This window comes from Stegostoma tigrinum, chromosome 9 (assembly GCF_030684315.1).
Source record: "Stegostoma tigrinum isolate sSteTig4 chromosome 9, sSteTig4.hap1, whole genome shotgun sequence".
NCBI classification, from domain to species: domain Eukaryota; kingdom Metazoa; phylum Chordata; class Chondrichthyes; order Orectolobiformes; family Stegostomatidae; genus Stegostoma; species Stegostoma tigrinum.
The window spans coordinates 61,674,199-61,695,286 of NC_081362.1; the positions used below are offsets into that span (position 1 = coordinate 61,674,199).

Below are 21,088 nucleotides of genomic sequence, written 5' to 3' on the forward strand. Positions count from 1 at the left end.
CTTTCTGAGAAACCAAATATATCACATCTACTGGTCCTCAAAACCCCAACAGGTTTATCAAATACCATTTCACTTTAAATAATCGAAATTAAAATCGACACATTTCGCTCTCAGAAATCAATTTAATTCAGATTTCTAAGATCAGAAATATGCCAAATCTTTTAAAACACATTTGTGCTGTCATACACATCGATTCAAAAGGAGCATAAACTGACAGAAGTTCACTGACTGAAGGGAATATACTTATTTTCTTACCTCTGGGGCAAAATCTGCTATATGTGATTTCTCCTTCTCAAGGGCTGCCTGAGACACAAACATAGGGAAGTAGCAGTTCTCCACACCAAGTTTCTTAATCTCACGGTCAAAGAAGTCTTTGATGGCTTCCCAGATACTATAAGACCAGGGTCGGAGAACATAGCAGCCACTGACATCATAATATTCAATCAATTCAGATTTAGTAATGACCTGGGTACACAACATAAAGTGACAATTAACATGAATTTTTTAAATCTGCATTTCATTGAATCATAGAATCCCTACAGTGTGGGAGCAGGTCATTTGGCCCATTGACCCTACAAACAACATCCCTGTCTTTCCCATGGCTAATCCACCCAGTCTTTTATGTTCCATTCTCCTAGCAATGAAGTATTCCATTTAACCTTCTCACCATTTGGGTTACTTACATCAACTAACAACCTGACTTTTCATGATACATGAACCCGAACAAGTATCTCTGTACCCCACAGTTTGTCTGTAATTTCAGTATGTTAGCTGCACTTTTAACAAATGTATTAAAGATACAAACAAAAGTGGCACGGACAGCAGATTGCCAAGCAGCATTTGAGAAGCTGATGGCCATCTTATAAATGAATCAGTGTTGACTGCCCTGATTTTACTAGACCTTTCAAAATGGCAATTGAAGCTAGCGATCTGGGTGCAAGTGCAGTGTTTGATCAATTGCATCATTTTTTTCTTTTGTTGCAGAGCTCGACTTTTTTCCCCAAATCTCAGCTCATAGCTTTCCTCAATGACAGAAATGTGTCTACATTAGTAACAAAATATATACATGTGGTAGTCAATAGTAATGGCAACTAATGATCTGCAAAGCCACGAGGACTAAACAATTAACTTCACAACCTGTATGTTAACTGGGAAATTCAGACTTTCCACTCACTATAAACCATTCCACTTGTTTTCAATTAACATCAATTAAATTAAAATTAAGACAGGTACCATTTTACAACAGACAATCTGCTCTGCTGGTCTACTGCCAAGCAACAAAGTTGAAAATTAAGCCTATGAGAGACCTCTCTCTCCTGTGAGGTTATACTTCATGGTTAAGATCATGTAGCCAGAATACAAACAAAACAACAAGGAACCTTGGTCAGGTGAAAAAGACAGGCAAAAGTGCAAATTGTAATGAAAATACGAAAAATGGTTGGCATATGCAGATTAGCATGGTATTTATTAAGCAGCAGTCTGTAATACAGGGCCCTGCCACAGGTTTGAACTGTGGACCAATCCCCACAAGAACCAGCAATCATGAACGTGCCAAGAATTACAACATTCTCACTCCCATTTCATGATTTTAAATTACAAAGTTGCAGCCTGTTCAGTGAAATGTAACTTTTTTTAATGCCAGACTGAACCAACTTTGTAAAACAAGAATCAAATGATACATCCTGGATTTTTCAAGCAAAATGATTTGAAAAAAATTCTTCAGATTATTATGGCTTCTACTTCCCATGCTTTTGTTTCAAATTTCAATTTGCCCAACATAAAAAAATTTTTTACAAATGATTTTGTTTTACTGCTTTTTGTTTCCTGTTAGCGTGTCTGTGAAAGTCCTTTAATGTGATGGCTGCGTGGAAAGCTTGATGACATTATTGTATTCCTCAAAGTGAACGCTCAGTATAGAAGGCTACAACTAGTTGCAGCTGAATTGCACAATATCAGGATAGAGTTTGCCCCATAGTGACGTGGTGGAGAATTTAAGGGAGATGGTGAATTTCCGGCACTTGCATGAAAAAATGCCATAGAAAGGTAACGAGGTCTTCTAGGGTAAACCAAAATAGAGGGAACAGTACCTTCTGAGTGTTGAAAGGGATGACGCATTTGGTGACAGCACTTCACTGGTGGGTGACCCACTGAACATAGAGACTAGCAGGGCGGCATGTGAGGACAACAGTAATCCTATTAAGATTCTGGGAAGGAAGGAAAGGGGGTACAAGCACAAGTGTGTGAAATGGAAAGGGCACAATCAAGCACAGCAAGGGACGTGTATTGTGAAAGTCTGTCTGGTTGAGGAGAAAGGAAGACATGTCAAAATCATTAGTATAGCTCAATCAGGTGTGGAAGAGGTGGAGAAATTGGCGGGGGGGGGGCGGTGGGAGGAGAATCGAACAATGTCCTTACTTGAACTGGGGTGCAAGGAAGTGCATTCAGACTAGGCAGACGTAGGAAACAATAGGCTTTGATTTCTTAATGTCAAAAACAAAAAACAGTGAAGTTAGAGAAGGGAAGAGTTAGAGATGAACCCCATGTGAAAGCCAGAGGTGAAATTGGAAGCCAACTTGATGAAATTTTCCAGTTCAGGAAACAGCACTGATAACAGTCAGTCATTAGTGGATTGGAAATGTAGTGAAGGGAGGGACCCTGAGTATAACTAGAATGACGAATATCCTGCATAACCATAATTTGTCTGGCACAGCTCAGCCCATTCAGGTGCTCAAAGCAACCTTTTATTTGTGAACATGAATGGCCTTGAATGAGAAATCATTCTGTTACGCCTCAATGGGGGACACACTGCTGTGGCTGGAGGTGTTACAAAGCCAGAGACTCTAAAAAGTACTAAGAATACCTTAAAATACCTGACTTTTATATCCAGGTTGACAAAGTATGGACCATATTTCTAAACTTAACAAGAACTTATTTACTGTATTTATTATAAACACAGTTAAGTTCCCATTACCCGATACCTTATTATGCAGAATTCTGACGCAAACCAACAATCAACAGAAGTTGGTTTCCATACTCTTGGAACTGATTATTTGGTCACCTCCCTATTCTTCTGATTAAAACTTGCTGATAGTATTTATGGGTGGTCTTGGTCACAATCGTCATATTTACATAACTGGTATCATACCCTCTCTTCCCCATGTATGCCAATACAAAAAAAAACACACGAAGCAACTTGGGTGTTATGGGTGGAGGGAAAGAGTGGGTAAGCAGTTCAGTAGTTCCTGTTCACAGGGTTTGCTGAGCTGATCTTTTTGTGGGTCTGAATGCTGTTTGTCAATCTTCCTTCTCTAGTTAATTTTCTTCATTCCCAGAAGACACAGGTGACTGGTTCACACTTACAAGATCTCTGATTTATCAATTAGAAGTCAACGTTTACAGCAACTGACAAAGGGAAACAAACTGGCTAACATCAGGCTTGAAATGCTTTTTCACTGCACAGCAAAAACAGCTCATTCCCTTCCAGAGGTCTAAAGGCTTCTCACCCAAACACACACACACACACTCTGCAAAATGTTCAACTAGTTTGGACACAACCACATATTTGATGGCAGGCAGGAGTGCTCGTCAAAGATAACTGGAAATCATTTCACATACCAATCCGTCACTTAATGCCAGCCAAATCCCCATTTTGACAGCTTATTTGCAATTAGGCTTTCCCCCATGCTTGAAACAACAATTATGTAAACAGTAATCATGATGAGAGTCAAATAACTTGCTTTTTAAAAAGTTCAGCAATCCTTCAACAACACAATTTTTAAAACACTTCTTTTCCCATTACTGTCTAAAAATCAAAAAAAAAACTGAAAAGAAGAAGATAGTCATTCCAGCTCCAAGGAGAACATATCTTGTCAGGTGGAGGAGGGTCACAGTGACAGATGGAGGCTATGTGGGTATCTTTCAAGGGAAAAGTAGGCAGACCAAACTGTCCTGCTGCAGTTGCAACGGTAGAGGGACCAGACAACCATGGTGAAAAGAAAGCAGTTAGGGTCAGAAAGTTAGAAATGGATAAAGTCAAACGTCTTAGATATAGGTGTAGAAAGATTGGGCAAAGGGGAGGAAAAACAAATCTGACATGTGAAAGAAATAACTTCAGGAAAAGGGCACGGGAATGAAGGCTGAAAGAGTGAAAACAATGTGCCTACCACAGCAGTTTTATTTATGGATCTTGAAGGCGGAAGGGATTTTTCAGGATTTTGGCACTAAGGTAGAAGGCCAAGAGACAGGAAATGAGGTTAGTGATAGGGTCACATTTTGGTATGAGAATGTATCACAGGGCTGACACTTGGCCTCTATTAGGCAGATGTCAGTACACCATGGAAACAGACTCTTCAGTCCAACTGTCCCATGCTGACCAGATATCCTAAATTAAACGAGTCCCATTTGCTAGCACTTAGCCACCAGGCAACATCATCATCCCTGTTAACAAATTTGATGATGATATTAATGTTGGACCAGAGAGAAGTGCTGCCAGTTCAGAGGGCTACAGGTCAGCGTCAGTAACAGCGCACAGAAATTAAGATACCTACTCGACAAGATACAGAAAGGAGAAAAGCACTTAAAAATGCCCATTAATAACTAAATGGAAATAAATGTCTTACTGAAATAATTCAAATACAATTTACTTAAGGTGGCATTTTTTAAAAAGCACTTACTTGTGAATACCATTCTGCTAGATTTTCTTCTTTTTTTGCTTCAATCCCCAATCTACAAAGAAAACGATAACATTTAGTATTAATACATAAAAACATATACTTAACAACTGAACCAACTCTACACTTTATATTTAGCATTTCTAGTCTCAGAAGAGCAGCAGAACTAAAAACAATAAACATATTTAGAACATAGAACATAGAACAGTACAGCACAGAACAGGCCCTTCAGCCCACAATGTTGTGCCGACCATTGATCCTCATGTATGCACCCTCAAATTTCTGTGACCATATACATGTCCAGCAGTCTCTTAAATGACCCCAATGACCTTGCTTCCACAACTGCTGCTGGCAACGCATTCCATGCTCTCACAACTCTCTGCGTAAAGAAACTGCCTCTGACATCCCCTCGATACTTTCCACCAACCAGCTTAAAACTATGACCCCTCGTGCTAGCCATTTCTGCCCTGGGAAATAGTCTCTGGCTATCAACTCTATCTATGCCTCTCATTATCTTGTATACCTCAATTAGGTCCCCTCTCCTCCTCCTTTTCTCCAATGAAAAGAGTCCGAGCTCAAATTTATTGTGGGATGTGATAGCACCAGAAACTGCAGAAGAGATTTACCAGGGGAAAGTCTGCACAGAAGAGCTTCCGTTATGAAGAGAAGTCAAACAGACTGTGGTCATTTTCCTGAGAGCAGAGGAGATGTACAAAATAATGAGTGATATTTATTGGGTAAACTCATGTAATCACTTCCCCTTGATGGAGGGATCGAGCGCCAGGGACCATAGATTTAATGTAAGAGGAAGGAAGTTTTGAGTAAATTTGCAGAAAAATGCTTTCAGCCAGTGGGTGTTTGGAATCTGGAAGCCACTGCCTGCAAGTGTCCCAGAGGCAGATATCGTGATGACATTAAGAAGCATTCAGACGTGAATTTGTGATGCTATGGTATTGATGACTGTGGGCTAAGCAACAGAAGTAGAATTTGGAAACTTAAGCAATTATATTTGATTTGTGCACACGTAAAGGGCTTAAGGGGCAATTGCACCTCATGCCCTCATTTTATTGTGGCTAGTATCCCCACCTTTCACGAGGGAGACCGGGGTTCAATTTCCTACCAGGCCTGACCCAAGCATTTTTGGGGCCTTTCAGCAAAAATGACCCAACTTCACTTTCAACTTCAGCTGATGCCTGCGTGGAGTTTGCACGTTCTCACCATGTCCGTGTCGGAGTGCTTCAATTTCTTCACATGGTCTAAACGTATAATATGGGTACAGTGACATACAAGTCCATTGCAGTGTCAATTACAAAGAAAGTTTGCAATCAAGCAAAGTCAGAAATGGAATAATTTATTGTTGACACATTAAGCACTTCATGCATCCTGTCCATGGGACCAAGAAATGGAAATTCTCATCAGGCCTGAACGTTCCAAATGAGAAACAAAAGCAGAAGTCAAAGCAAAAGGTTTCCAAATAAAGGTTCAAACGCTTGGAGAATAGTTTAAGTTCCCAGAGTAAACTTAGACTGGCATTAATTATTGCAAATCGAGCTCATAATGTTATGTGATTGTCCCAAATTTTACAAATAATCATTTTTGGGATGTTGGAACACCAGCATTAAATTGCTCCAAGAAACTGACAAGAAAAATTGTGCTTAAATTTTTATGGTAGATTTATGCAACTGACTGATTTTAAGTTTTCTAGGAAACAACTAAGAATTAGAAAACAATGTGTATCGGTTCTCTTTCCAAAGTGACGAGCTGGTACTCTTGTCACCGTTTCGAGCTTTTGTGCTCGAATTGTTACACAGTTGAGCTCCGTGAACTTAATAATTTCTTCCTATTTTTGAATTCTTATATTTCTATCAGAGTAATTCTTTTAGTACTTTCAAAGGGGTCCATGATATGAATGGCTGCAATTTATATAATTCTGCACTTGCATCACCAACTGTTTGGGGAGCAGGGCGTACCATTTGCCCAGGCTCATGTATTTGTGATGTGGCGCACAACTTGTAACTTATGTCTGTGCAACTGCCATCTCCACAAGTCCTTATCATATAAATTGTTGCAATCCTTCAACAGTGAGCACAGGTAGCAAGGGCAGTGCGAAAAAAAATCTACTGTCGTATTACATTAGATGCAAAACTCGAAGTGATAAAGTGTGGTAGGGAAGGTGAATGTGCAGTTGACATTGGGCACTGTTTGAATCTTTGTCCGACGAGTGTAATTATGAGTATAAAGAATGCTGATGAAATTTAATATAAAGCTAAGCGTATTTTAAAGTACACACTCATTAAGAGAACAAGGAAAAGGGGTTGGAGGAGAGTGCTGTCAGCGATGTTGAGGTGGCAGTTGATGACTCTCCAACTGCATTTCCATCCTTCACCAAAACCGCTCCCGACAGACTCAGTATATTATAGTCCAGTTAGCCTGACTTCGGTTGTTAGTAAAATTGTACAGTTCATTATTAAGGATTAGTTTGCACAGTCCGTGGAAGTACATGGTAAAATAGAGCTGAGTTAGAGTGGCTTCATCAAGGGGAGGTCATTCCTGAAAAGTCTGTTACAATACTTTGAGAAGGCAACAAACAAATTAGACAAAGGAGAGCCAGTGGGCATCATCTATTTGGATTTCCCGAAAGCCTTTAACAAGGTGCTACAGAGAAAGTCGCTAAATAAATAAGAACCCATAGCGTATGATCTGAATGAATGAACTGAGGGCATTGTTATTGCATTTGCAAAAGTCACAAAGAAAGGAGGATGGACAGGTAGTGTTAAGGAAGCAGAGAAGCTGCAGAAGGACCTGGACAGGTCAAGAGAGTGAGCAAAGAAGTGGTTTGATTGGTTTTATTAGAGGAATAGCCAGACATTTCTGCATCCATCACTGTATGACTCCAGGATGAATTGTTGCCTCCCTGGTACTAGAATCAAAGATGTCATAGTAAGATTGCAGGACATTCTTGTGGGGTGGGGGAGGGTGGGTAAAGAAACAGCAGCAAACAGCTAGGAGGTCTTGTTCCACATTGGTGCTATTATCAAATGTAGGAAGAGGTATGGTGTTGCAATCACAGTTTATGGGATTACATAGAAAATTAGCAAGCAGGACTGTTAAAGCAGTAATTTCTGGATTATACCCAATGTTGCGTGCAAGTGAGTACAGCAGTTGGAAGATAAAGCCAATGAATGCATGGTTTCAGATTGATCAGACAATGGGACTGGCTCTGGGGAAAATGGCACTTGTACAAATCTGATGGACAATAATTGGAACAAAGCTGGGACTCCGGTCCTTCCAGGCTCTTTCTACTTCCCTGGGTTCAATTCCACCCTCGGGTGACTGTAGGGAATTTGCAGATTCTCTGTGTCTGCATGGGCTTCCTCCCACGGTCCAAAGATGTGCAGGATCGGTGGATTTGCCAGGTTAAATTGGCTATCCTGTGCAGGAATGAGTAGGTTAGATGGATGCACCATGGTGAAATGCAGGGTCACGGGGACAGGGTGGGGGTGGGGGTTGCATGTTCTTCAGAGGGTCAATGTGGGCTCGTTGGGCTGAATGGCCTGCTTCCAATCTGTAGGGTGTGTGTGTTTCTTTGAACATGTAGCTGACTAATAAACTCATTCTATCAATTCTAGAAATTGTAGCTAAACTGACTCGTTTTTAAATGCAAAACTTAATTTGGCCTGGGAGAAAGGTTTCTACCAGTATAGGGATCCATTTTAAGTTAATCTTATTGCAATGAACAGGCACAGTAGTAAATAAAGAAAAGGAACCAGTTCAACCCTCCTCACTTGAGAGCTTAACGGTTTGAGGTATTGTCATAAAATCAAGAACCTCACCTGGGGTCTGACCATAATATCACTAATTAAGAGAATTCTGACTACAATGCTCCACGCTTCACTAGCAAAATGGAGAAGACCTGAAGAGCCAAATGGACTATTCCCGCTCCTGTTTTCTATATTTCAAAGTATTGGAGGCCCAACATGAGTTGAATTTGTCTTTGTGCTTACTCACCTGGTTTGTTTCTTCGGTCCTGGGCCTTCACCTGCACCTCCGTTACTTGATCCCTTCTCCTGCTCTTCTGCTGTATCTTTATGTCCCTCTGATTTGTCAGATTTATTCTGTTTTTCCGATTTGTTTTGTTTCTCTTTTTTGTTTTTGTTGTCACCATCTGTACTTGCAGCTGGTTTATACTCCATTCCTGTTAAAGTCTTATATTGGCTCTTCAGATCTAGAAGTACAGCCACAGCAGCATCTATCACTGCCTTGAAAAGTTAATCAGAGAATGAGGTTATAAGTCTGAAAATTAAGAAAATTGGTAAGTTTAATAAGGAAGTTAACAAATTTCCTACTGCATGAAAATGTAACACCCACTTATTTCATCGGCATCCAAAACTGGAACATCTAATTCACATTTGTTTAGACTGGGAATAACGGATATAACAATGCAGGATCACTAGTTGGACACAAAATACAGGTCCCCCTGACTTATCCAAAAAGTGTATTTCAATTGTTCTAACAGAGACTGGTCATTTGTCTTACCAGAACATGAGTGCTGAAAACTGTTCATGAGAAACCAGATTACCAAGCACTTGGATAAAGAAATATTTCTCAGCAACATGGTAAAGATTCAGGATTCTAACAGGATTTTGTATCCAAATTTCAGTGTAATTGTACAAATGTTTTTTTTTCTTATAAGCTCTACTACCTTCGTAACTTTCTACATCAAACAATGTTCACACATTTGAGAAAGGTGGGCACACATTTGCTTGAAAATCTGACATGAAATAGTGTGGCTTTTTTTTGTCCTTTATCTGAAAGGGTAAGCAACTTGTTGGTACACCACTTCAAAAAATTCAGAGCTATTACCTTAGCAACTTTCTCTGCTTTAAGTTTGCGTACAATATCTCCTTGTTCTGCAACTTTGCTGTGCAGTGTTTTCTCATCAACTCCTGTTGCTTCTGCAGTGGAGATAATGTTTGAATTTTCTGACACAACTGGTGTACCAGGTGGCTTCCCTGGTTTGTACTCTTCACCAGTATTCTGTTTATACTCCACTTTTAAGGCTAAGAGTGATTTTACTGCCTCATCCAACATAGCCTACAAAAGAAAGCAAGACAAGTAAGTGGTGAGCAAGATTAAGATACACTGTTTCTGAAAGTCGTTTATGAATCTCTCTCTTTGTAACTAGAATGAAATACAAGATTCTTGAAGTAAACAAATGTCACTGATACGTTCTCCACCTTTCCACAAAGCAGGCTCAGAGAACAGAGAAAATCCAGGCTGAAAGACAACATATTTTTGACCCCCATTTTCAACTTCACCACGAATTCCCTTAGCAATGGACAAATGCTGATGTTGCTAGCAATAGCTACATTCTATGATAGAATAAATGGAATTATATTGTCTTAAGCTGTCTTAAATACAATTCCAAAATATTTCAGAGATGTAAACCCAAGATCAAGTGGAGGACTGTTTTCAAATAACCCTTCAACTGGCACACGGACTTGTAATTCAGTAGTTTTGCCCAAATCACAATAGTTTGGTGCCCTCATTTTGTGTCAGTGGAAAAGAATAACTTCACACAAAACATTTCTTCATAGGTTATAACTAGCTGAAGGAAAATACATAAATAGTATTATTTTTAAAGACTTTGAAAATGGCAGAAGAAAATACCTTTGGGGCTTTGTCAGCTTTGAGCTTTCGAACTAACTCTCCCTGTTGATGCACCTTATCATACAGAATCCTAATTGTTGAATCTGAAATTTTTGGTGCGGACGCAGGACTAACAGTAGCTGCAGGTGGCTTTCCAGGCTTGTATTCAGTACCACTCTGCTGCTTGTATTCTGCCTTCAAGCTCAAAAGTATTTTTACAGCTGCATCCACCTCTTCCTTGGATGCTTTCTTTGCCTTTAATTCACGTACAACTTCACCTTGTTGAGCTACTTTGTTGTAAAGTGCAGTAGGGTCAACAGCCTCACATGTTAAGGAGTCCGCATGAGATGATACAGTAGGAGATGATGCAGAGTCAGCTTTAATCTGAAGAAAATTGTGATAAAAGTTAATTAATGTACAATGTTTTAAGTTATTTTGGTTATCTTTGTTAAACTATACATTGTATGCAATCACATTAACAAGGAACATAAAACTTAGAATCTTTGTATGTGCTAATTTATTTTAAATTCAATTCTACCCCATGATTAATGTGTTAATCATGAAAAGGTCACAATGTCTCTTTACTGTCTGCAATCCAGTTGTCTAAACTAGCCAAAACACATCTTTTTAGTCTATTATGCACCATGCATACAGAAGACAGTCTAAAGGAAGAAAATGAAACAACACTCTAATGAACCCACAACTGAAATTTAAAGTTTTTGTGTTATATCCTTCCATATAACGATATTACCAATCATGACTGAAAAAAAACTTCAGACTTTGTGTTTACTTAAAAGCAAGTCCTAACAGATATGCACACAACTTGAGATCATCATCCTTCATTTATGGATTCAGTTCCATATCTCTACTTGCAACACTGACTTGCCAAAGGTTGTTCAATCATTAAAAAAAAAACTTTTAAGGCAGGTTTAAATGAATAAATAATGTTGTTCCGAATGCGATCAAAGTGGAAGGACACAAAAAAGGCAACTTTCCCCTCATAAAATTATAGCCAAGTTTAGAAATAAGCCTTAATGTTAACAGATGCTCAATTTTATTCAAAAGCTAATCTTACCATATTAACTGCATCATATTTACTCTTCTCCTTGGAACCAGATGTTGGCATTTCCTTGGTATGACCATCAGGGACGTAGATCAAAACACAAGGTGACTCTTTGCAACTATATGGACTAAATCAAGACAGGAGGGTATAGGGTTGGTATTTAATAAGTTTTGAGCCAGAGACTTAACTTAAAAACCTACCACATACAGGTTCTTTGAACATGGAAACCTCATTGTGTAAAATTCTTGTGTTGAACTGGTCCCAAATATGGAAATCAAAACAGTGCTTCATATAGATGTCTCAACGTTTGTCAATGCTGTAGATCAATATTTAATTGAATAATCTGCCATATTCTAGACACCATCATTGCTTTCACATGAAAGATGTGGTAGATGGAGAACGAGAAAAAATTGCAACAAGCCCTTACTGTTCATACAAATTCAATTTTATCAATAATGAGAACGGGATGCTGGAGGAACTCAACGGCTCTGGCAGCATTCAGAGAGAAAGAAATAAAAGTTAAAGAAAGAAGGGGGTTTCATTTTGGACTCTAGTTCCTGGAAAGCAAGTCACAGGCAGACAGGTTAGTGAGGATGCGTGTACACACTTGTGTTCACTGGTCACAGCACTGAGCACAGGACTGGGACATCATTTTACAGCTGTACAAAACACTGGTAATGCCACATTTGGAGTACTGCAAACAATTCTGGTAACATCCTTCCTGTAGCAGGGGTATTAAACTGGAAAGGGTACAAAAGAGGATTTATAAGCATGTTACTGAGACTGGAGGGTTTGGGTCATATGGAGAGGCTGGATAGAGCTGCAACCTTTTCCTCTGGAGCACTGGAGGCTGAGTTGTAACCTTATATTGATTTATAAATTCATGACGGGCATAGGTAAGTCGAATAGCCATGGTCTTTTCCCTAGGCTAAGGAGTTCAAAACTCGAGGGCATAGGTTTGAGGTAAGAGGGGAAAGATTTAAAAGGTTCGCGAGGTGCAATGTTTTCACATAGAGGGTGATGCTTATATGGAATGAGCTGCCTGAGGAAATGGTGGAAGACAGTACAATTACAACAGCTAAAAATCATCTGGACAGGTTGTAGAAAGGAAAGGCTAGAGGAATATGGGCCAAGTGCAGGCAAATAGGCCTAGTTCAGTTTAGGAAACCTGATTGGTATGCACAAATCGGATCAAAAAAGGTCTATTTCCATGCTATATGGATCTATGAACTGTTTTCTTTCTACTCGGATACTGCCTACACAGAGTTTCTCCAGCAGTTCTGTTTTAATTTCAGATCCCCACTGTCCAGTACTTTGCACTTATTTGATTTTATTATTGATGGAAAAAATTTGATTAAACAATTTTTTACCGTGTGTTAAGCGTGAATTAACATCAGTTGCACGGTTAATGAAACGTAAGGCCAAATCTCCCAATCAGCAATGGAACAACTCCACCTGACTCTGATCGATCAGAAAACAGTGCACTTTGCTGGATTCATCAAAAAAGAAACACATGTTCCAGGACAGCATTCAAAAGAACTTCCTTAGAGCAGAAATCAGAGCAGTAGAGAAGCCACAACCGCTTTTTATACTGTGATAATGGGAACTGCAGATGCTGGAGAATCCAAGATAATAAAGTGTGAAGCTGGATGAACACAGCAGGCCAAGCAGCATCTCTGTGTTCATCCAGCTTCACACTTTATTATCTCGCTTTTTATACTGCTGTGAGCAAAGTTTAAATATCCATTCACCTACGTTCATATTGGTTAGAGAGTGACCAGGGATGTGGAGACAGGGGTTGCAGGGTCACGGGTTCACAGTAGGCGAGGCAAGTTGGTTCAGGAGGCTGCAGGGGCTGTAGTCATGGGGAGGTAGTTAGGTTAGTGAGAGTTAGGCAGAGGTTAGCAAGAGTGACTGAGATAGAGAAGTGAATGAAGATTTTTCTGCCCAACATTTTTGAGAATTATTCAACTCAATACACTAGACCTGTCCGAAGTCTGACTCTAGCTCACAGTGGGAGCCATTTTTACATGGTAACTGGGGGGAGAATTGCCCATCAAAAGTGTAAACTTGCCGAGCCACTGCCACGTAGATCAACGAGTCTAATTTCTGCAAGGTCCCAGTGTGCATCTCAATCATGCATCCAGATTCAGAAAATCCGTAAACTGGAAAACTTTTGTTATTCTTTCAGTCAACATATTCTCCTCTCTCCAAAGTAGATGATGGGAATTGCTTACCTAACTGGTTCATATGGCTGGTCACAGATAAAAAATCCTCTTCTTTGTAGCTGAATGATGTCTCCTTTTTTGAGTTCTTTAAGGCAAGGATCACCCAGCATTAGTAGTTCTTGCTGAAAAAGAAAATATTTTCTTGCCAATTAAACCAAACAAGCCATTCCCAGTGTTAAACAACAACAAAAAAACTTAAGATTTGAAGTTAAGGGGGGAAAAAAAACTAGTAATAAGCAAGTCACTCAATTTTGATGATCGCGTGGCCCCAACTGTTATGGAGAAATGCCCAGTTAATGTTATTTCCCTGACAGGAAACTGATGGTTTACTAAAAACAACATTGCATACAGAAATTAAGATAAAGAAAACAAACGTTTTATTATAACACAGATACTTCAATTTTTAAACACATAGCACAAATATCCTAAATACTCTTCCTTGCTTGAACAGAATTAATAGCTGTTTATATCAGAATCAGTGCATCAGATAAACATCATTGCAACTCTAAGACCATCAGATATTGTACATCTAGCAAGACCCAGTCCAGCTTATTTCCAGGGATGTGGGAAGAGGGATTTTTCATAGATCCAATGGCCTTGAAGTAATTAAAACTCCAATTCATCTTCTAGAACAGTAAATGACTCAATTTCTTCCAGTCCTATACCACCCTGATTCAGCTGCTTTTTTTTAAAAACGTCAAAATCTTCACTACTTTTCCACTGACTGTATCTAACAATTCAGCCAATAATAACTTTTTACAGCAATAAAATTATCTTAAAATATGCTTTGCGTAGCTACACTGCTTGGCACATGTTACTTCATCAAAAGACTTCTCAACACTGTGGAACTTGATATATATTTCTCTCTCAAATGACTTCCCAGTATAGACTGAAAAACAACAGTCATGCTGACAAGTTCTAAGGAAGGGTGACCGGACTCGAAATGTTAGCTGTTGTTTTTTCGTTCACGGATGCTGTCTGACCTGCTGAGCTTTTCCAGCAAATGTGTTTTTCTTCCAGTCATTCTGGCAAGTTCTACCCCAAACCATCGTGGATCTCAGGAACTCTGGGTGACTTCCTCTTGCTTGCAATTGTGAGTATTAGCTTTTAAAACAGAGACAATCCCATTTGTTTAAATTAGGTTTCCAAAATACGTGTATCCATCGAGTGGTGTACAAGAAAGAGAACTGATTCATCAGCTGAGGCAGGTAGTAATCAGGTTTCCGCGCCCTCCTTTGACCTCATAATATGAAATCTTTAAGAGGTCAGAGTCAATGTAGAAGACTCCCAGGGCAACTCCTTCGCAACTGCATACCACTGTGCTACCACCGCCAGTGGTGATACTGGTGTCTAGGACATTGTTTTCAAGGAAAATGACTACATCACATTCCTCCTCAATTAAGCTGTGGGACAGCTATCCCAGTTTAGGAAAAATGTCCCAGACGTTAGGGGGAGGAGGACTTTGTAGGTTTACAGGGCCATGTGTGCACCACTGTCATTTTCAGTTTTGTCCAGAGTGTATTGTTTTAGATACAGAAGAATTACTGTCTCATGCTGGGCAGACCACAGGAAGACAACAGATTTCCATTAGTCAATGAGAGTTCATATGACAATTGACAGTGGTTTCGCCATTAGACGAAATTACAAAAGTAAAATTATTACTGATTCATAACATCTTCTGTGGATAATAGGATCTAGTTTACAAGATTTCAAGCCACATTTCAAACTACCCACTGGCTACATTGGTACAGACTTAGAACGTAAGAGTAGGTGGTGACGAGCTTTTAACTCAAGATTTATTAAGCCAGTTACTTCACCAAACAGGGATTTGAACCAGTTAGTCTGAGTTTAGGGAGGCACCTTGACAGATACATGAAAAGACAGAAGAGGGGGATACTGACAGTGTACAGGCAAAAGCTTTTTACTTAAGAAAGGCATCACATATTGGCACAGTCCTGGGAAGCTGAATGGCCTGCTCCTGCGACGTACTATTTTTGTTCTCTTTCAGTCCAATGGAAAAACCATTTAAGCCACCACCTACTCTTACGTACTAAATCTGTACCAATGTAGCCGGTGGGTAGTTTGAAATGTGGCTTGAAATCTTGTAAACTAGATCCTATTATCCACAGAAGATGTTATGAATCAGTAATAATTTTACTTTTGTAATTTTAGACATAATCAAATGCTCGTAAACTCTTATTTAAAAGGTAGGTTCAATTAAGGGAATTGAATTTCATGACAGTTGCTCTGTAATTCCTGGTGTCTTAAGTTTTTAACAAATATTTAATATAATAATTTTAACCGAACATCTTGCCTTAAACTGAGAGAACTATAACTAAGCATTCACTACAAACAAACATACCTTGCTGTTTCGATTAACATATTCCTTGAAATCTTCATCCTTGCCAATCACAGCTTTGCTGATTAGATGCTCATAGTAGACACAGACTGTGGGAACCAACGGAGCTTGTGGATGTTCAGTTAACCATGTAATCTTTGTTGTCTTTTTATAATCCTTGTTGTCTAGGTTTAATTTAGCCTCAAGCGATGTAATCTTTCCTCCGGGATTTCTACAAATAAAAATTTGTTTTTACAATTCTCAGCTGATAATAACACTGGACAAATCAAATCCCAGAGCAAAACCTGGCTTGATAGACCACAAGTTTTATTTTTCACATTTGATCGTCGTGTTGAACAATCACAGAACATATTCGCAAGAGGCTGCAAATGTATTTTTAACAAAAAAAGATTTATTGGTCATAAGAGGAGAAGTAGGCCATTTAGCCTATCGAGTCCATTCCACCATTCAATAGAATAATGACTGACCTAATAATCCTCAAATCCACTTTCCGAATCTCTTCACATAAGGCTGGATTCCCTTAATGATTAGATATATGTTTATCTTAACCTTGAAAATACTTGATGTGGAGATGCCAGTGTTGGACTGGGGTGGACAAGGTCAGAAATCACGCTACACCAGATTATAGTCCACCAGGCTTATTTGAAAATACAAGCTTTCAAAAGTCTAACACCTGAAGGAATAAGACTCCGAAAGCTTGTGTTTTCAAATAAACCTGGTGGACTATAATCTGGTGTCATGTGATTTCTGATCTTGAATATACTTACTGACATAGCCTTGAACATCCTCAGGAAAAAAATTCCTCATCTGTTATGACTAGTCACTTTTTTTTAAAACTTTGAGATTATGGTCCTCTGGTCCTAAACTCTCTCACAAGGAAAAACAAAAAGTACATGCCCAAACCACTCAACATGTCCTCCTAAGAAAATCCCTCCCAACCCAGTGAGCCTTCTCAGGACTGCCTCCAATACAACTATATATTTTCTTAGATAAGGGGACCAAATTATTCATCGTATTTCAGTTGTGGTCTGACTTCTTCCTTGCATAGTTTTAGCAAGACCGCCCTATTTTATAGGCCAATTTCCCAGACATGCAGGCAAATATCCTATTTGCCCTCCCTATTACTCACTGAACTAGGTTGCTTGATTTTTGTGATTCATACACTAGAACTCCAAAACACACTGCTTCAAGCTTTCTGCACTCTGTACCCATTTAAAAAATATTTATATCTCCTATTCTGCCAATCCAGTTGAACCAACTCTGTCCTCATTCCATGTAAGTTCCCTTCTTTAATGTTAGTGCTGTTAATCCTGACTGAAATTTCTCACTCAGCATGGAGTGATGAAATTTACCATACTAAGGTCACTTCCCCCTTAGGTAATCTCTCAATTCCAGATCATTTATTAAACTTGTCCCATTATGCTTTAACAGATTCAAATTAGCCCAATCCCTGCATGGATCTACAACCTGTGGTCTTCTCCTTAATGTTTCTTACCTCTACCCATAGAAATTCAACACTTTCTGATCCAAGATCATTTCTTGATGCTGTCTCTAATCATCAAAGGCAAGCCACAACCTCTTCCTGTTTTCATAAGTTCACTTCTGAATATTTAGTTGTCACTTTAATGTCCTTGCAACCATGTCACTATAATCACTATAAGATCAAACTCATTAACCTCTACTTATGACATTAATCCATTTACTTTGTTAGAAAAAACTAAGTGCAGTTGGGTAAAGGGTCATTAATTTTGTTTTCTTATATTTTGCTCCCCTTTAGTCCTTGTTTGCTGTCTTATTATGTTTGTATACTCCTGTCCCACACTGGATATCACTGTCAAAATAATTGCCCTGCAGTGACAACATATCATTTTGTTTTGCAAGCCTATGTTTTGCCTCTCCTGAGCACTCCCTCCCCACTTATTAGTTTGAAGTCCTCTTTAAAGCCCTAGATTATTTGACTTGCCAGGAGACTAGTCCAAATACAGTTTACGTGAAGCTCATCTGATCAGAGCCTTTAGCTTTCATCCCAGTACAGGACTGCCCCATGAATTGAAACCTATTGGTCACACATCAGTCTTTAAAGGCATGCATTTATCTCTTTTACTCCAGTTAGCCATGGGCAAATTGGCAGAGGGTAAGTAGTAACAATGAGATTACCACCTTAGAGGCTCCGCGTTTTAATTTAGCTCTTAACTGGTCAAAAATCTTTCAGTAGAACCTCTTTACCCATCCGATCAATGTTGTTAGTACCAACATGGATAACAATAACTGAATCCCTCCCTTCTCACTCAAGTTCCTCTCCAGCTTCAAGGAGCTGGCCCTAATCCTGACATCAGGGAAGCAACACAGCTTTCAGAACTTACAATGACAGTTTTAATAGACCAATATCTATCCACTTAGTTATAGTGTCCCCTACAACTACTTTATTCCTATTTTCTACCCCTATTTTAATGGCTCCTTGTGCCATGATGTTGGGGTCAAGTTGCTCGTTATTTGTATAGTCCCCACTCTCATCCTCTCAAGTTGCAAGAACCTGGTTGCTGTCAGACAGTTACGAGGATTGAAGCTCCTCGAGACCCGATACCTGCCTTACCTACAATCACACCCTTCTGTCCTCTATCATAGATCAAATCTGAATTAACTAACTTTAAAGGGTGGGATTGCTTGTTGCAAAGTGTCCAGGTAAGTTTCTCCCTTCCTGACTTGGACACAATGTCTGCAGTTCAAGCCCCAGATCCTCAACTCTGAAATGAAGTTGTTTGAGCTGCAAACACTTGCCACAAATTTGTCCACTGAGTCACCTTGATGTTCAGCAGCTCACACAAGCTACAACTGCAACTCATCAACCAACCGTCATCTCTGCAATATTGAGGTATTAATTTAAATTGCTAAATATCCCTGCTCTATACAATTTACTGTATTATTTCCCTTTTCAGGCACAATTATCAATTTTACACCTAACGCATGATTTTTAAAGAAAAAAGACAGGAGATTCAAGACAACTGAAACCTGTGTGTTACTTTCATTTTAAAAAGCCTATAAATACTAGCTAATCAGCTACTTTACTGAAACAAAAATCAACCAAACTAGTATCTTCTACCTCCATTGAAATCTTAAAAGCTTCTTTTTACTGGAATTTCTCTTTGTTGTTTAACTGTTTTCTCCACAGTTTTTGAGTTTGCTAAGAACTACTGCATGGGCCTTTTGTTTCTCCAAAAGGCTTGCTTCTCTGACAGAAACCGACACACACTCTCTGACCCTCTGGATAGCTCTGTCTTTCTGAAATAACTTTTCTGTCTTGGTCATCCCGTGTCATGTAACAATTCCAGACCTGTCACATCTTTCGTAAATCAAAAATGGAACTAAAAATCCCCTTCTTAGTACACATAATGGAAATACATATCAATCTTAAAGCTATATATGAATCTCTCCACTTCGTAACCCAAAATTTCCAAGAAAAAGCAATAAATTATGAATCAACTTCACATCTGTCACACTGTTTAGTTTTCAAAGAAGAACAGACAGAAATCATCTACTACAAAAATATTTTCTCACCTGTTAATTTTAGTGATGTTGATGTTACCCCAATTAATAAATGTAACCATTTCTCCTTCTGCGAAAGTTTCTGCATCTGCTCCTTCAATTAGTACTTTTGGTCCATACCACACAGGCTTCAGCCCTATATCTGGATTCTGGCAATAAAAACAAAAAGGGGTTTGGTTGAAAGGGAAGAAGAAACGCTCATAAGGAAACTAAATACAGTTGTACCACACTTGCATTTACGTCATGGTTTGTAAGTACCATACATTCACAAAATCTTGTTTGCTCATCAGTACGGATTTCACAGATTCAACCTGCCACTACAAAACAACCTAAAACTATACATTCATTGTGGATTTCAGCAAAGGCAAACTAAAATACCAGTTCAAACTAAGCATGTTTCACTGCTAATACTAAGCCTTGGATTTTCTCAACATACATCTAGAGCCCAGCGATAGAAGTGCTTATGATGAGAGAATGGGAAATGGGGTGGCCAAAGTTGTCCTTGTTGAAGAATCCCTTAAAGCTAATACGTAAGTGCAAACAACAATTAGACAGGCGTGTGGTATGTTAGCCTTCATCACAAAAGGACTGGGGTACAAAATACTGTTGCTGTATAGAGCCTTTTTGAGACAATACCTGGCATACTATGCATAGTTTTGGTCCTCTTAGTTAAGGAGAGATATACTTGTTATAAAAGGGCATGCACAGAGGTTCTCTAAAGTAACTGCTCAGACACAGGATTGTTTTATGAAAACAGATTGAGAAGGCCATCTTTATTTCTTTTTGTGTCTCAGGAATAAGGATTAACCTCATTGAAACTTACAAAATTCTTAAAGGGCATGACAGGGTGGATGCATATAGGATGTTTCCCTGACTACTGACTCTCAAATAAAAGGACACTATTTCAGGATAAGGCCGAGACCACCTATGACTGGTACGAACGTAAGAACTAGGAACAAGAGCAGGTAATACAGCCCCTTGACTCTTGCCTGCTATTTAATACAATCATGGCTGATCTCATCTCTGCCTCAACTCTACTATTCCTGCTCGCTCCCCATAACCATTTAACTCATTACTAATTCAAAATCTGTTCATCGATATCCTCAAATTTATTCAGTGACCCAGCATCCACGATTCCCTGGAGTGTGAATCCCGGAAGCTAAGATGTACCTACGATGGCACTGTAAGTGGTTACTTATAAACTTTACCCTGTACTCATTTGACTACATGTGGCAATAAAGCCAATACAGATTTCCATAGATTGAAGGCCATTTAAGAGAATTAATTCCTTCTTACCTCAGTTGTAATCTGACAACCTTTAGCCTAAAATGATGACCTCTTGTTCGAGATTATTTTCCTATATGGGGCATTCACTCTACATCTACTTTGTCAATCCCCTTTAGCATCTTATATACTTCAATTAAACATTTTATTCTTCTAAACTCTAGCGAATACAGGCCTTAACTGCTTAATCTCATAGCACATACCGGTCATCTCTGGAATTTATCTTGTGAACCTTCTCTGAATTGCTGCAGTTTCCTCCTTCAAGTGAGGGGACCAAAACTATACGCAGTAC

The 21,088-nt window shown here is 39.1% G+C and overlaps 1 protein-coding gene across 2 annotated transcripts in view; it reads right to left on the bottom strand.

The window, feature by feature from the left end:
• eprs1 (glutamyl-prolyl-tRNA synthetase 1) overlaps nt 1–21,088 on the bottom strand; it is a 76,214-nt gene that overhangs the window by 13,973 nt on the left and 41,153 nt on the right. For both annotated transcript variants that reach the window (XM_048536199.2, XM_048536200.2), the window contains 9 exons: nt 19,525–19,661; nt 15,973–16,180; nt 13,620–13,732; nt 11,395–11,509; nt 10,341–10,703; nt 9,534–9,764; nt 8,679–8,929; nt 4,674–4,725; nt 256–465 (listed from right to left, as the gene is read on the bottom strand). In XM_048536199.2, coding sequence (XP_048392156.2) covers nt 256–465; nt 4,674–4,725; nt 8,679–8,929; nt 9,534–9,764; nt 10,341–10,703; nt 11,395–11,509; nt 13,620–13,732; nt 15,973–16,180; nt 19,525–19,661 — 1,680 coding nt within the window. The remainder of the gene's footprint in view (nt 1–255; nt 466–4,673; nt 4,726–8,678; nt 8,930–9,533; nt 9,765–10,340; nt 10,704–11,394; nt 11,510–13,619; nt 13,733–15,972; nt 16,181–19,524; nt 19,662–21,088) is intronic.